Raw genomic sequence first — 15673 nt, forward strand, 5'->3', positions numbered from 1 at the left:
GATTACAGGCATCTGCCACCATGCTCGGCTAATTTTCGTATTTATCGATTGATTGATTGATTGATTGATTGATTGATTGAGACAGAGTCTTGCTCTGTAGCCCAGGCTGGAGTGCAGTGACACAATCTCGGCTCACTGCAAGCTCCACCTCCCAGGTTCACGCCATTCTCCTGCTTCAGCCTCCGGAGTAGCTGGGACTACAGGTGCCCACCACCATGCCCGGCTAATTTTTTTTGTTGTTTTTTGAGACGGAGTCTTGCTCTGTCACCCAGGCTGGAGTGCAGTGGCGCAATCTCAGCTCACTGCAAGCTCCGCCTCCCAGGTTCACGTCATTCTCCTGCTTCAGCCTCGCCAGCAGCTGGGACTACAGGTGCCCGCCGCCATGCCCAGCTAATTTTTTTGTATTTTTAGTAGAGACAGGGTTTCACCATGTTAGCCGGGATGGTCTCGATCTCCTGACCTTGTGATCTGCCCGCCTCGGCCTCCCAAAGTGCTGGGATTACAGGCGTGAGTCCAGCCACACCCAGCTAATTTTTTGCATTTTTAGTAGAGATGGAGTTTCACCGTGTTAGCCGGGATGGTCTCGATCTCCTGACCTCGTGATCCGCCCGCCTCGGCCTCCCAAAGTGCTGGGATTACAGGCGTGAGCCACCACGCTCGACCTAATTTTTGTATTGTTAGTAGAGATGGGGTTTCACCATGTTGGCCAGGCTGGTCTTGAACTCCCGACCTCAGGTGATCCACCGGCCTTGGCCTCCCAAAGTGCTGGGATTACCGGCATGAGCCACCATGCCTGGCTGGTAATTTACTTTTCATTTTGTATTTTTTTGCTTCTCTCTGGTTGTCAGCTTCTCTGTGAGCTCCTGGAACAATTACAGACACTTGCCCCAACAGTTACAGGAAGCAGCCAGCTCCGTGCCATGGAAGCCTGAGATTCCTGTGAAGCCTGAGTCAGAGGCACCAGGCACAAGCCGAGGGTGGAGACTTGGGCCCTGGCAGATGATGTTCTCTGCTGTGACTCAGTTTTCCCAGCCACACCCCTCCTGTGCCTGCTGGGGGTGGCCAGAAATAGAGCAAGGGAGGGGCTCTGAAGAGGGCAAATGACCGAGAGAAGCAGCCTTTACTGGGCGGCAAGGCAAAAGAGGGAGAGGATGGTTTTAAATCATAATCAGAGCTTTGAAAAAAAGGAGTCAGGTCGGGCACTATGGCTCATGCCTGTAATCCCAACACTTTGGGAGGTGGAGGTGCGGGGATCACTAGAGTCCAGGAGTTTGAGACCAGCCTGGGCAACAGGACGAAACCCCACCTCTACAAAAAAATACAAAAATTAGGCTGGGCGAGGTGGCTCACGCCTGTAATCACAGCTACTTAGGGGGTTGAGGTAGGAGAATCACTTGAGCCTGGGGATGCAGAGGTTGCAGTGAGCCAAGATCGCACCACTGCACTCCAGCCTGGGACACAGGGCAAGACTCTGTCTCAAAAGAAAAAAGTATGAACTAACTAATGAAAGAAAGTAAGAATCAAACAGGGCAGAGGAAGCCCATACAGCTCAGAGCACCCAGGGAATCTGCACAGATGTGAAAGGTGTCCAGGTCCAGTAGTACCAGGCTGTGGGGAATGACGCTGGGGGAGGGGGAGGAGGGAGGAGACCTTATCTTCAAATCTCTCACCCCCTGCATTCCTACCTAATAAATGGGGGATTGGACCTAAAAGTTCTGAGGGGTTCTTTCTACTCTGACCTTCCATGAGGCAGTGAGTGTGGTTCAGAGAACGGGCTCTGTGGACAGAGAGACCAGGGTTTAAATCCCTCTGCTAACTTCCTGGTGGCCTTAGCAAGGGACATCACCTTGCTTTCTCCATCTGTCAAATGGGTGGACAACAGTATCTACTTCAGAGCAGGACCATGCCCTGAGCACAGAGTAGGTGCTGGGCAATGCTGTGATGCTGACGAGGCAGTGGCAGCGGCTGGCACTCACCTCCCGGTCGATGAGCCGCAGCGGGTACTTGATGTCCGGGCTCTCGAGGGTGATGGCTGGCGTGGAGCGCTGGAACAGCTTCATGAGCAGACTGTACAGGAACCAGACTGGGGAGAGCACCACATGGCCCAACTGAAACGACAGGACCCGTGGGGTCAGTGCAGGAGCCTGCCTTTCCCTAAACACACCAGCTTGTCCACACTCCCAGGCCTCTGCTCATGCTGCCCCCTCTGCCAGGAGCACCCTCTCCCCACCACCCTCATCCAGAGAGCTTCATCATCCATTTTGGTGCCCACTAGGAGAAGCTATAAAGACCAGCCTCATGACACCTGTCATTAAGCATTACCCAGGCTTCTATGCTCAGTACCATGAGAAAAAGCTCCATTTCCTCTGAAGAGCCACGACCAAAAAGAGCTGTGGGTCTAAGCACATATCCTTTTTCACTTTGGCTACTAGGAAGCTCAGAGTAAAATTGGACTTCAGCATAATGTATTTGTGCTCCTTCCTTCTCTTCCTTCCTTTAGTCAACTTCCCTGGTCTTATTAAGTGATGTCAAGTTCTAGCTTGATTTAGACAAACAGACAAATAATAACCCCAACTCAGAATCTATCTGAAAGGCCTACACTGACCAAATGGCTCTATGGCACCTTTAAATCCAGTCCCTTGGGGCCACTGGGATTGATGCTCTCCTCTTTGCTCTCCCACAGAGCACACTAGAACAAGCCAGTGAAGCTGGGTAAACTGAGCCACTTCCCCCAATTGACATCCATGAGTGTCCCTGAGACCTGGGGTTCTGCCATCAGGTGTAAGGGGAAGCAAACCACTGAGCCAGGCACTGGGAAGGTCACTGGCTGTGTGACCCTGAGAAAGTCCCTTCCCCTCTCTACCAGAGTAGACCAGGTGATCTGCATGGCCCCCAGAGCTGAGACCCTACTGCTCAGATCACCAAGGCCAACAGCCTCTGGGATCCCAGGGCCACGTCGGGCACCACACAGGCACGGCCCTCGCAGCAATCCCGTGCAGTAGGCACTGTCACCATCACCATTTCGCAGATGAGGAAACAGCCCAGAAAGGCAAAGCAACTCACCCAGTCACACAGCTGGCAGGTGGGGAGCTGACCCAGAGTCCACCCATCCCCTTATACCACGCTGGGATACCTCAGGCCCAAGCAGACCCTGCCACATGGCCCTGAGGGGCTGTTCCTTCCCAGCCCCTGCCCCTGACATCTCAGCCTCACAAAGGCCCTGAAAGGGGGCCGGGCATAGTGGCTCAAGCCTGTAATCCCAACACTCTGAGAGGCGGAGGCAGGTGAACAGTTTGAGTCCAGGAGTTCAAGACCAGCCTGGGCAACATGGTGAAACTCCATCTCTACAAAAAATATAAAAAGTTAGCTGGTTGTAGGCCAGGCGCAGTGGCTCACGCCTGTAATCCCAGCACTTTGGGAGGCCGAGGCGGGTGGATAACCTGAGGTCAGGAGTTCGAGACCAGCCTGGGCAACATGGTGACACCCCATCTCTACTAAAAATACAAAAATTAGCTGGGCATGGTGGTGGGTGCCTGTAATCCCAGCTACTTGGGAGGGTGAGGCAGGAGAATTGCTTGAACCTGGGAGGCGGAGGTTGCAGTGAGCCAAGATCGTGCCACTGCACTCCAGCCTGGGCAACAACAGTGAAACTCCATCTCAAAAAAAAAAAAAAAGGCCAGGTGCGGTAGCTCACACTTGTAATCCCAGCACTTTGGGAGGCCAAGGCAGGCAGATCACTTGAGGTCAGAAGTTCAAGACCAGCCTGGCCAACATAGTGAAACCCCATCTCTACCAAAAATACAAAAATTAGCTGGGTGTGGTGGCGGGCTACCCCAGCTACTCGGGAAGCTGGAGCAGGAGAATTGTCTAAACCTGGGAGGTGGAGGTTGCAGTGAGCCAAGATTGTGCCACTGCACTCCAGCCTGGACAACAAGAGTGAGACTCCATCTCAAAAAAAAAAAAAAAAAAGTTAGCTGGTTGTGGTGTCACACGCCCATGGTCCCGGCTACTCAGATGGCAGAGTAGAAGACTGCTTGAGCCCAGGAGTTAGAGACCAGCCTGGGCAACACAGCAAAACTCTGTCTCTATTGAAAAAAAAAAAAAAAAGACCCTAAAAGTTGGTTAGAAAACCTGAATCCCTGGCCGGGCGCAGCGAGGCATGCCTGTAATCCCAGCTACTCAGGAGGCTGAGGCAGGAGGTTGTCTGTGGAGGAGGTTGCAGTGAGCTGAGATTGCACCACAACACTCCAGCCTGGGAGACGGAGCAAGACTCCATACCAAAAAAAACAAAAAAAAAAACACCGGGCACGGTGGCTCACGCCTGTAATCCCAGCACTTTGGGAGGCTGAGGTGGGTGGATCATCTGAGGTCAAGAGTTCGAGACCAGCCTGGCTAATATCGTGAAACCCAGTTTCTACTAAAAATACAAAAACTTAGCTGGGTGTGGTGGCGCATGCCTGTAATCCCAGCTACTCGGGAAACTGAAGCAGGAGAAATGCTTGAACCCAGGAGATGGAGGTTGCAGTAAGCCGAGATCAGGCCATTGCACTCCAGCTTGGGCAACAAGAAAAAAAAAAAAAAAAGGCCAGGCGCGGTAGCTCACACTTGTAATCCCAGCACTTTGGGAGGCCAAGGCAGGCAGATCACTTGAGGTCAGAAGTTCAAGACCAGCCTGGCCAACATGGTGAAACCCTGTCTCTACCAAAAATACAAAAATTAGCTGGGTGTGGTGGCGGGCTACCCCAGCTACTCGGGAAGCTGGAGCAGGAGAATCGTCTGAACCTGGGAGGTGGAGGTAGCAGTGAGCTGAGATCGTGCCACTGCACTCCAGCCTGGGTGACAGAGCGAGACTGTTTAAAAAAAAAGGGGGGGAGGGGGGCCGAGCACGGTGGCTCACACCTGTAATCCCAGCACTTTGGGAGGCCAAGGCAGGTGGATCACCTGCGGTCAGGAGTTGGAGACCAGCCTGGCCAACATGGAAAAACCGCGTCTCTACCAAAAATACAAAAATTAGCCGGGTGTGGTGGTGGGCGTCTGCAATCTCAGCTACTAGGGAGGCTGAGGCATGAGAATCACTTGAACCCGGGTGGCGGAGGTTGCAGTGAGCTGAGATCATGCCACTTCACTCCAGCCTGGGTGACAGAGCAAGACTCCCTCTCAAAAAAAAAAACGCAAAAAATTAATGAACAAAAACTGCTGACAGCCTCCATGAGCTGAAGGAAGTAGAAGGATCCTCCCCTACACCTCAGAGGGAGCACAGCCCTGCCCTGCGGACACCTGGATCTCAGACTTCTGGCCTCCAGAACTGTAAGAGAATAAGGTTCTGTTGTCTTCAGCTGCCTGGTTTGCAGAAAATTTGTTATGGCAGCCCTGGTAAACTAGTACAGAGGCCAAAGAGACAGAAGGACTAACTCCAGCATGTGGTTTTAGATTAGCACTGGGCCAGGAAAAAATTGTTACAAAGGACAATACTGAGACAATTGATGAAATCTGGCCAGCCTGGCCAACATGGTGAAACCCCATCTCCACTAAAACTACAAAAATTAGCTGGGCGTGGTGGTGAGTGCCTGTAATCCCAGCTACTTTGGGGGCTGAGGCAGGAGAATTGCTTGAACCCAGGAGGCAGAGGTTGCAGTGAGCTAAGATCATGCCACTGGACTCCAGCCTGGGTGACAAGAGCCAAGACTGCATCTCAAAAAAAAAAAAAAAAAATTTGAATAAGGCTTGTGGATTAGATAATAGTGTTGTACCAATGTTACTTTCCTGTAATTATTCTGTGGTTAGGCAAAAGAATGTCCTTGTTCTTAGGAGATACACACTGAAATATTTAGGGGCAAAGGGGCAACTTACTCTTAAATGGTTCAAAATATAGACACAGTTGACCCTTGAACATGGGTTGGAACTGCCTGGTTCACTTTTTTTTTTGGAATTTTTGACAAATCTTATTTTATTCAGATAGCAGTCTGATCACACCTGGTCCAACAACACTCAAATAATAAATCAAATATAATCAGATGTTAAAGACTAGTCTTCAAACATTCTAGCCAATGATGCCATGCTTGCCCATGATCCCTCTGACATAAAACCACATCGACGCCTCAGTGGCCACCAAACCATTCAGCAAAGCTTCCTTAACTGTGAGCTGTCTGAAGCTACCAGTCTGAGCACTATTGACTATTTTTTTCAGGCTCTGAATAGCTCTAGGGATCTCAGCACGGGTGGGAGGAACCAGCTCAACCGTGGTGTAGTCCCAAAATGTGGCCAATCGAGGCTTCGAGTAAGTCACAGCAGCATTCACCAGTGCTGGGGTGTTCTCCACAAGGTTACGGACAAATGGAGCCATGGTTCTGGGATAGAAAGTCCATCATCCCGAATGGCCACCTGAAGGTCACCCCCCGGAAGGACCCTGCGTGGTTCACTTATTTTTATTTATTTATTTATTTATTTGAGATGGAGTCTCACTCTATCACCCAGGCTGGAGTACAGTGGTGTGATCTTGGCTAACTGCGACCTCTGCCTCCCGGGTTCAAGTGATTTTCCTGCCTCAGCCTCCCGAGTAGCTGGGATTACAGGTGAGCACCACCACGTCTGGCTAATTTTTGTACTTTTAGTAGAGACAGGGTTTCACCATGTTGGCCAGGCTGGTCTCGAACTCCTGACCTCATGATTCACACACCTCGGCCTCCCAAAGTGCTGGGATTACAGGCGTGAGCCATCGCACATGGTCAGGACCCTGCGTGGTTCACTTATACAAGGATCTTCTTACGCTTCTGTCACCCAAGACAGCAAGACTACCCCCTGCCTCCTCCTCGGCCTTCTCAACGTGAGAACAAGGATGAAGATCTTTATGATGATCCACTTCCTCTTAATGAATAGTAAATATGTTTTCTCTTCCTTATTTTTTTTCCTCTTTATTTATTTTTTGGGACGGAGTCTTGCTGTCACCCAGGCTGGAGTGCAGTGGCACGGTCTCAGCTCACTGCAACCGCCACCTCCCAGGTTGAAGCAATTCTTCTGTCTCAGCCTCCCGAGTAGCTGGGACTACAGGCGTGCATCACCACTCCTGGCTTATTTTTGTATTTTTAGTAGAGACGGGGTTTCACCATGTTGGCCACACTGGTCTTGAACTCCTGACCTCGTGATCCTCCTGCCTCAGCCTCCCAAAGTGCTGGGTTACAGGCGTGAGCCACCATGCCCGGCCCCTTATGATTTTTAAAATAACAGTTGTCTCTAGCTTACTTTACTGTAAAAATATAGTATATAATACATACGGTATACAAATATGTTATTGGTAAGGCTTCTAGTCAATAGTATATTAGTAGGAAAGTTTTGGAGGAACCAGAAGTTATACATGGATTTTCTTTTTTTTTTTCTTTTTAAGACAGGTCTGGCCCAGGCCGGAGTGCATTGGCGCGATCTTGGCTCACTGCAACCTCCGCCTTCTGGGCTCCAGCGATTCTCCTGCCTCAACCTCCCAAGTAGCTGGGATTACAGGCGCACGCCACCACACCCAGCTAATTTTTATTTTCTGTTCTGTTTTTTGGAGACGGAGTCTGGCTCTGTCGTCCAGGCTGGAGTGCAGTGGTGAGATCTCAACTCACTGCAATCTCCACCTCCCGGGTTCAATCGATTCTCCTGCCTCGGCGTCCCAAGTGGCTGGGATTACAGGCACCCACCACCACACCCAGTTAATTTTTGTATCATTAGTAGAGACGGGTTTTCACCATGTTGGCCAGGCTGGTCTCGAACTTCTGACCTCAGGTGATCTGCCTGCCTCGGCCTCCCAAAGTGCTGGGATTACAGACGTGAGCCAGTGCGCCTGGCCAATTTTTGTATTTTTAGTAGAGCCGGGGTTTTGCATCGTTGGCCAGGCTGGTCTCATCGAACTCCTGACCTCAAGTGATCCACCCGCCTCAGCCTCCCACAGTGCTGGGATTACAGGCATGAGCCACCGCACCCAGCCTATACATGGACTGTCAACTATACAGGTCAGCCCCTAACCCCCATGCCATTCAAGGGTCCACTGTATGGATATGCAAACATGTAGTATCTAATATATTTAATATACATTAGATATATACTGTATAGAGAGAAATAAAGCAAATGTAGCAAATAATAACATTAGGTACATCTGGGTGAAGAGTACATAAGAGCTCTTTTTTTTTTTTTTTTTTGAGACAGGGTTTCACTTTATCACCCAGGCTGGAATGCAGTGGCGTGATCTCAGCTCACTGTAGCCTTGACCTCTTATACCCAAGCAATCCTCCCACCTCAGTCCCCGAAGTAACTGGGGCTACAGGCACGTACCACCAGGCCTTGGTAATTTTTTTGTATTTTTTGTAGAGATGCGGTTTCACCATGTTGCCCAGGCTAATTTCAAACTTCTGAGCTCAAGCAAACAGCCAGCCTCGGCCTTCCAAGTGCTAGGATTGCAGGTATAAGCCACCGCGTCCAGCCCATAAATGCTCTTTTACAGTGACTTTGAAATTTTTTTTCTTTTTGAGCTGGATTCTCGCTCTGTTGCCCAGGCTGGAGTGCAGTGGCACGATCTCGGCTCACTGCAAGCTCTGCCTCCCAGGTTCACGCCATTCTCCTGCCTCAGCCTCCCGAGTAGCTGGGACTAGAGGCGCCCGCCACCAAGCCCGGCTAATTTTTTGTATTTTTAGTAGAGACAGGGTTTCACCGTGTTAGCCAGGATGGTCTCGATCTCCTGACCTGGTGATCCGCCCACCTCAGCCTCCCAAAGTGCTGGGATTACAGGCGTGAGCCACCGCGCCCGGCCAGTAACTTTGAAATTATTTCAAAATAAAGTGTGAGGCCCATACTGGTAGTTCAACTAGAGAGGCTGAGAAGCCAAAGTTCATATAAAACACTGGCTCTCAAGAAACCTGTTTCAGAGGTTGTTTATACACCCTCCCCATATACCTCCCTGACTGTAGTTCTCTCAGCAAATGTGCATGTGTGTTCTCTTATCGTTACCCTACAAGTTTCCTTTTCACCTTGAGTGTCAGGAAGCTGAGAAACAAGTTCCTTGCATGCATGCAGGCCTCTCTACTTCCTTTGTGGGATCTGCTACGGGCCCCTTGAGGTAGCGTATTCTGCAGAACACAGACAAGTGCCTCTGCTCTATCCAGGGCCCGGTAAGATGCTCCTAACCTCTCAAGGCCTAGCCCCATTGCCCCTCCCCTTCTGGAAACCCTACCAGGAGTCCCCACTCTCCAACAATTTGAGGAGGGCGCTCTGGTGGAGCCACATGTCCTGTCTGTAGAAGGCAAGGGCCACTGCCTGGCCTATCTCCCTGAAGAGATGTGAGATGAGTTGAGCGGGGGCCCAGGTCACGTAGGGGTCTATAACCTGGGAAGTCCCGGCTCATACACAGGAGCTTTTCCTGCCACCCTCATGGGGCCACTACCAACTGAGAGGTGTGGAATAGCCAAGTGAAGGAAAGGCAGGGTGCTACAACCTCACACCAGGCCTGGCCCCTACCCCACCCCCTACCGGCCCAGCAGCTCCAAGCTGCCCGGCTACAGTTACAGGCCCTTTGTTGGGCTTAAAACAAAATGCCTCTCTCCCAGGCAGGGCCTCCATGCCAGGTGCAGCTGCGGCCTCGCTCCATGGGGCCCTTGGTATTTGACCCATGGGTCTAAAGGAAGGGCTGTGGATGCCTAGCCCACCCCTCACCCATGCCCAGGGCCACCCAGCTGGGGTCTCTGGCCACCACCCATTTAATCAGCATGGCCCAGGTGTTTCACTCATCCCCGGCCTCCTTTGAGGCCCCAGTTGGCAGCTGTGGACTTGGGTCCCAGAGACCAGGGTTTGAGTCCCAGCGAAGGACAGCAGGAGAGTCGCTTCACTTCCCCGGGCCCTACCTGGAGGATGGGGAGGAAGAAGGCACACAGCGGTCAATGCCCCTGAGCTGGCACTGTTCAGAGTAGGGGCCGCGGGTTTCCTGGGATATTCCCCACCTCAACCCTAGGCTTCGGGCACTGTGATCATCCCAGCATGTGAGGAAACTGAGGCCAGGAAAGCGGGGTGACCTGCCCCGAGTACACCAAAGCCAGCCCTCCAAGCATCGCTCACCACATGACACTGTTACCTGTCCCTCAGATAGATGAAGTGACCTGCCAAGGTCATGTAGCCATTCGGGGTGGGCCGGGATTGGACTCCCAATGCCCAGCCCAAAGTGCTGCTCTTCCTGAGCCACCTCCCAGGAGAGGGGCACTCTCTCTGCTTCAGTCACAATACTCACAGCCCAAATCTGACATCCTGCCTCCCACAGTGAGGTCTGAGCACCTGCCCCCAGCCCCAGGGGCCCAAACCAACAGGCGGCTCCACCCCCTCCTCAAATACCCACCATAGCTCCCCACTGCCTATCTGAAGGCACCCTCTCTATGGCCCCAACTCTGGACTCACCTCCCAGCTCTCTGCTCTTTCAACATCGGGCCCATCTTGCTTCAGGCGTTTGCATATGCTCTCCTCTCTGCCCCAAATGTCCTTCTTCTGCACGCATCCAACTAGCAAACTCCTATTTATTCCTCAGACCCCAGCTCAAACATCAAATCTTCCCTGATGAGCCCTTCCCTAGCTAATCAGGCCCTTGGTAGACTTTTCACAGCCTCTGGTCCCCTCTGGAAACTCCCTGGGGCAAGGACTATTCCTCTGCCATCAACCTCTCCCAGTCACAGAAACCACGCCCATGGGGAATAGAGTCTAGGGAAAAAGTTGGCTTAAGTTACATTCACAGGAAATCACCATTGTTGGGGGCCCTGGCAATGAACTTGAATGACATTAGGAGCTGGAGTTGTGCTTGGTGCTCCCTGGAGTTCTGTTTTTCCAGCACAGCTGTGTCAGTGCACAGCCTAGCTTAAGGCCCCTCTGCGGGCAGCTGGCTTCACGGGCTGCAAGGCACCTTCCCCCATTTCCTCCCTCCCACAGTGGTGCAAGGTGGGAACAACCATGCTCCCCGTGTGACAATGAGGGGACAAATGTAGCTCAAGGAGGCCCAGGGTGGAGCCTGGGCATTGGTTTCTGATTTTCTGTTGCTTTCCCACTTCCCTCCCTTGCCCTAAACCTAAACCCATGGACGTGAGCCTGGGTGGGCGCCGGGCCAAGAAAAAGACACCCACATATTAGTGGCTCCGATGGCAAGTCTCCGAATGCTGGCCTCAGCCGTCGCACAGACCTTCCCAACCCCAGGTGCCGGCTCCCCACAAGGCTCCAGAAGTGGCCCTGGAGCAGACTCTAGGATCTGTGTCTGTCGTCACCACTGTATCTCCAACACTCCATACAGAAAGCACTCAACAAATATTTGTGGAATGAATTAGTGAAGGGACAACAGGCTCCCACCCTCCCAGTCTTTTTATTTTGCCTAGAAGTTTCCAGAACCAGGACAAGAGCCCAGACTCCTGGGTGAGGGCGGGGCACAGCCTGTCCTGTTTGTCAGAAAAGCCCGCTTGTCCTCCAAGAGCACAGGCCTCAGAGGTGGGCTTAGGATCCGGCTCCAGGCTGTCTCCACGCCTGTTCCACACTCAGAGAGGATACACGCAGCTCCCGGGGCCGAGCTGGGAGTCAGGCACTGCTCAGAAGGCCGGGCTCGCCGTGGGCAGCAGATGAGAGTCAGGGGCCTTCCTTCCAGTGTCCGCTCCCAACAACAGGGGCTGCCCGGAGCCAGGCGGGCAGCTTTTGCTGACGCCACCTCATTCAGTCCTCAAGCCTGTTCATGACTCCTCCCACTTCAGGTGAGGAAACCAAGCCTCAGGGGACAGACTTGAGCCTGGGGACACCTTCTGGCCACTAAAGAGAAGGGGGGGCTTTTTATAGGTAAAAGTTCTTATCTGGGGAGGCAGCCACAGGCAGACCATCACCGTCTGTCAGTCATTTAGTCCGCAAACCCCAGTGGGCACTAAGGTGGCAGGTCCCATGTGCGATGCGGGGGACACAGGCCAGGAGGCCCCACCTGAGTTCAAGCCAGACAGGGAGACAGACACCGGCAGAGAGGGTGCACCACAGCCAGGAGCAGTGGAGGGGCGAAGGTTTCACCTCCAGAAAGCTAGAGGCCCTACCAGACTCACACGGTGGGGTGCACTCTCTTCCTACCCACACTGGTTAGAACAGGCTCTGCCCCGTCCTCGTCCACAGCACCACCCCCACCCCCACCAGCAGTGGGCCAAGTAAACAGGAGGCTGATGGCTGAGGCCAAGGTCCCACCCCTGTGCCTCCTCAGCTGTGCTGCGTGCACACTTACACACACACACACACCTACCTCACCCCAGCCACCTGGGGGCCCAGGGGACAGCTGCCTCCCAGACCCTGACCTAATGCCCACAGGTCATGCTCTGCCCCAACAGGGAACCCACCACCCACCTCTCCTTGCCTCTAATAACACAGAGGGGAAGAGGGACACAGGGTGCCAGAGTCCCAGGGAGCCCCCAGCTCACGCACCATAGCTGAGGGGCTGCGTAGCTCTGCTCCCCACGCATAGAATGCCCTGCTCAGCTGCCCACCCCTGGAATTCCCCACTGGGACCCTGGCCTCCACTCTGCCCAGGCCAGGTTTGGGGTAGGCAGAGAGAACTGCCAGGGCCCCCGACCTGGCAGGCCCGGTCCTCCCCAGGTGCCAGCTCCCTGCCCTGGAGCTTAGACAAGCCAGTCGGGTGACTTGCTTACCTCTCCCCTGCCTGCCCACGAGCAGTCCCGCCAGAATCTGAGCGGCACCTCCCTCCTGGTCCTGTTCTAACCGGGAGGAAGTGGGAGGGTGTGGAGGAAGTTCTGCAGTCGGGGGCTCTGGCTTGGCTGGGAACTGTGGGGGAAGGGAACCCAGGAGGAGGAACAGGTGGACACAGAGCTGGGATCTGGGCCACAGACTAAGCATGGGGCTGCCAGGGACAGTAGGAAAGCCCACCAGACTCTACCTGTCAACCTGTCAGGGTCGCTGAGCACTCACAGCCGGGCTGGGAGGCAGGGGAACCACAGTTCAGGATGGCAGGCCAAGCTCCAACGTTCTCCCAGTGTGGCTGGCAGACTCCAGGGCCAACCCCTGGCCTGGATCCCCCAAAGTGTTGGGAGAGGCCTCCCATGGGGCCTGCATGTCTTTGATAAGACACCTAGAGCACCAGGCCCCCAGCCAGCCTCCTGCAGACTGTGGGGAGCCCTTAAGCCAGGAGGCCTGGCTCAGAATGTGCTGCAGACATTCTGGGCCAAGAGGGGATCCCAGCAGCACCCACAAAGGGTAATCCCCACCCACCCTTGGAGAGATGGGGCTGGTAGGGGGAGGGTTGGTGAAGGTCTCCCGACTCCCAGGCAGTGCTCTGCCCCTTACAGAGGACTGCTCAGCCATTCAACAGAAATATATGGAATGAGGCCAGGAACGGCAGTTCACACCTGTAATCCCAGCACTTTGAGGAGCTGGGACAGGAGGATCACTTGAGCTCAGAAGTTTGTGACCAGCCTGGGCAACATAGCAAGACGTTGTCTCCATTAAAAATACAAAAAATTAGGCCAGGCACAGTGGCTCACTCCTGTAATCTCAGCACTTTGGGAGGCTGAGGCAGGTGGACCATCTGAGGTCAGGAGTTCGGGACCAGCGTGGCCAAGATGGCGAAGCCCTGTCTCTACTAAAAGTACAAAAAATAACCAGCTGTGATGGTGAGTGCCTGTAATCCCAGCTACTTGGGAGGCTGAGGCAGGAGAATTGCCGGAGCCCAGGAAGTGGAGGTTGCAGTGAGCTGAGATCACGCCACTGCACTCCAACCTGGGTGACAGAGAGAGACTCCGTTTCAAAAAAAAAAAAAAAAAATTAGCCAGGCATATTGGCACGTGCCTGTACTCAGGACACTGAGGTAGAAGGATCACTTGTGCCCAAGAGGTTGAGGCTGCAGTGAGCTATGATTGCGCCACTGCACTACTGTCTGGGTGAGAGACTCTGTCTCAAAAAAGAAAAAAAGAAAGAAAAAGAAATGTATGGAGCAGCCAGGTGTAGGGGACGTGGCCATAAATCCAACCACCAGCTGGAAGGTAAGGAGCACCACTAAAAACAGCAGGGAAGGGTTGGGTGGAGACCAGAGGAAGCTTTAGAGACACAGGCAGGACATTTCAACAATAAAGGAGGCGGGTGCTTTCTGGGGAAAAATGGGCCGGGTGTTGCATGGAGGCTGGGGTGATGCCCACAGGTTCACCCTGGCCAAGGTTGCCAGGGGTCTGAACATCCCCAAGTTCTGGGTTGGGCCACACTTTCCTGAGCAACCGCCCAAGGCAAGAGGCCTTTTGCCTGATTCTCCAAGGAGGAGACCCCAGCGCCAGAGGGAGGCCCCAGGTGCCCTCCAAGTGGCAGATGCCAGGCATAGAGGTGGAGGTGGAGGGGCGCTGGGCTGATTCCTCCTGTGCCAGCCTCCCCATGCCTAGCGGGTCACAGTTGACAGGAGAGCTGCCCTCTGCAGCCACAGCCTCCACATGTCCACACAGACTCAAGCCTCCAGCCTCACCATGGTCAACTTTTGAGAAACTGGGGACAGGAGGTGGCCTGGGGGGAAGGGAAGGTGGCTCCAGGCCAGCCCAGGAGTGACAGCAGCAGAGTGGACTTTGAAACCCCATGGAGCAGGCTCCCTCGGGCGGCGGCGTTGTGGGACGGTGGCCAAGACTAGTTTGCATTTCCCCATCTGTGAAATGGGGCAAACAGCGCTGACACCACAAAGTGTGAGGTCCCCAGCACAGCTTGCAGGGTCAGTGAGAGCCTGGCCTTGCTGGGAGCCTGGCCCACTGAGCATTGGAAGGATGCCCCAGGGTCATGCGGGTTCTGTTCCTTGTTGCTAAACGTGCAAAACCCTCTGACTCAGTGACATCGCACACACACACGTTCAGTCGCCGTCAGTGACATCGCCCATTCACACACTCCCGTACACACACACACCCCATCACACGTTTCCATGCCCGCCCTTCACACCCACGGTCACACTCACACACACATTCACTCTCAAGCCACTCACACGCTCGCTCACACACTCACACTCAGCGGCACACACGCTCACAACCACGGGTCCCTCCAGCAGCCAAGGCCCCACGGCGGCCAGGGCAGGGCCCAGGTGCCCCCGGGTGCTGGGCTCCGGCGCGCCCCCCGGGCAGGAGGGCTGGGTCCTCGCTGCAGACTGCCAGGGCGTGAGTCGCGGTCACCACGTAGCTCGCCCAGGCCGGGGTGGGGTGGGGTGGGGTGGGGCGCGGCGGGCTGGGCGGGCGAAGTGGGTGCGGCCGGGTGCGGCCCGGGTCCCGCGTCCCCTCCCGCAGGCCAGCCCGCCCCCTCGCCGCCGGGTCCCCGTCCCTCGCGACGCCCCGCGGCCCCGGCGCCCCCTCCCCGCCTACCGTGCTGAGCTGGGCCCCCATGGTGGCCCCGCGCTGCGCTCGCTCCGCCGCTGCCGCCGCCGAGACCGTCGCGCCCCGGCCCGCGTCACCCCGGAGCAGGGGCGGGGCCGAGGGGGCCAGGCGGGCGCGCGGGGCGGGCGCGGGGGCGGGGACCGGGTCGCTCCGCCTACTTCTGCCGGGGACTGGAGACTGGGAACTGGGGATGCTCCCCTCTGCGCTCGGAGCTCTCCCTACGCTTTGCGGCCCCGCGCGGGACGGTGGCCTCTCTGGGCCTCGTTCGCCGCCATAAAGGAAGCAAGATGGCGCCCCCCGGATGGGAGCGA

General features: G+C 54.7%; 2 protein-coding genes across 3 annotated transcripts in view; both read right to left on the reverse strand.

Annotated features, from left to right (window-relative positions):
• Positions 1 to 15460, reverse strand: part of LOC116459482 (NADH-cytochrome b5 reductase 3) — a 32078-nt gene extending 16618 nt beyond the window's left edge. Inside the window, exons 1-2 of one of the 2 annotated variants that reach the window (XM_032140142.2) lie at positions 15351 to 15460; positions 1977 to 2108 (exon numbers count right to left, since the gene is read on the reverse strand). In XM_032140142.2, coding sequence (XP_031996033.1) covers positions 1977 to 2108; positions 15351 to 15371 — 153 coding nt within the window. In that variant the 5' untranslated portion in view covers positions 15372 to 15460. Of the gene's footprint in view, positions 1 to 1976; positions 2109 to 12665; positions 12684 to 15350 lie in introns of those variants that run through there. The other variant, XM_032140144.2, reaches the window with a different exon arrangement.
• On the reverse strand, positions 5875 to 6652 carry ATP5MGL (ATP synthase membrane subunit g like). Its single transcript, XM_032140145.2, has one exon. It carries the CDS (start codon positions 6341 to 6343, stop codon positions 6041 to 6043), a length of 303 nt encoding a protein of 100 aa, XP_031996036.1. The 5' UTR covers positions 6344 to 6652; the 3' UTR covers positions 5875 to 6040.
• Positions 15461 to 15673: the final 213 nt, after the last annotated feature.

Source organism: Hylobates moloch, unplaced genomic scaffold (assembly GCF_009828535.3).
Source record: "Hylobates moloch isolate HMO894 unplaced genomic scaffold, HMol_V3 SCAFFOLD_19, whole genome shotgun sequence".
Classification (NCBI taxonomy): domain Eukaryota; kingdom Metazoa; phylum Chordata; class Mammalia; order Primates; family Hylobatidae; genus Hylobates; species Hylobates moloch.

What these genes read in the sequence shown, in the direction of transcription:
- ATP5MGL (XM_032140145.2), bottom strand. Translation starts at nt 6,343, where the DNA reads ATGGCTCCATTTGTCCGTAACCTTGTGGAGAACACCCCAGCACTGGTG.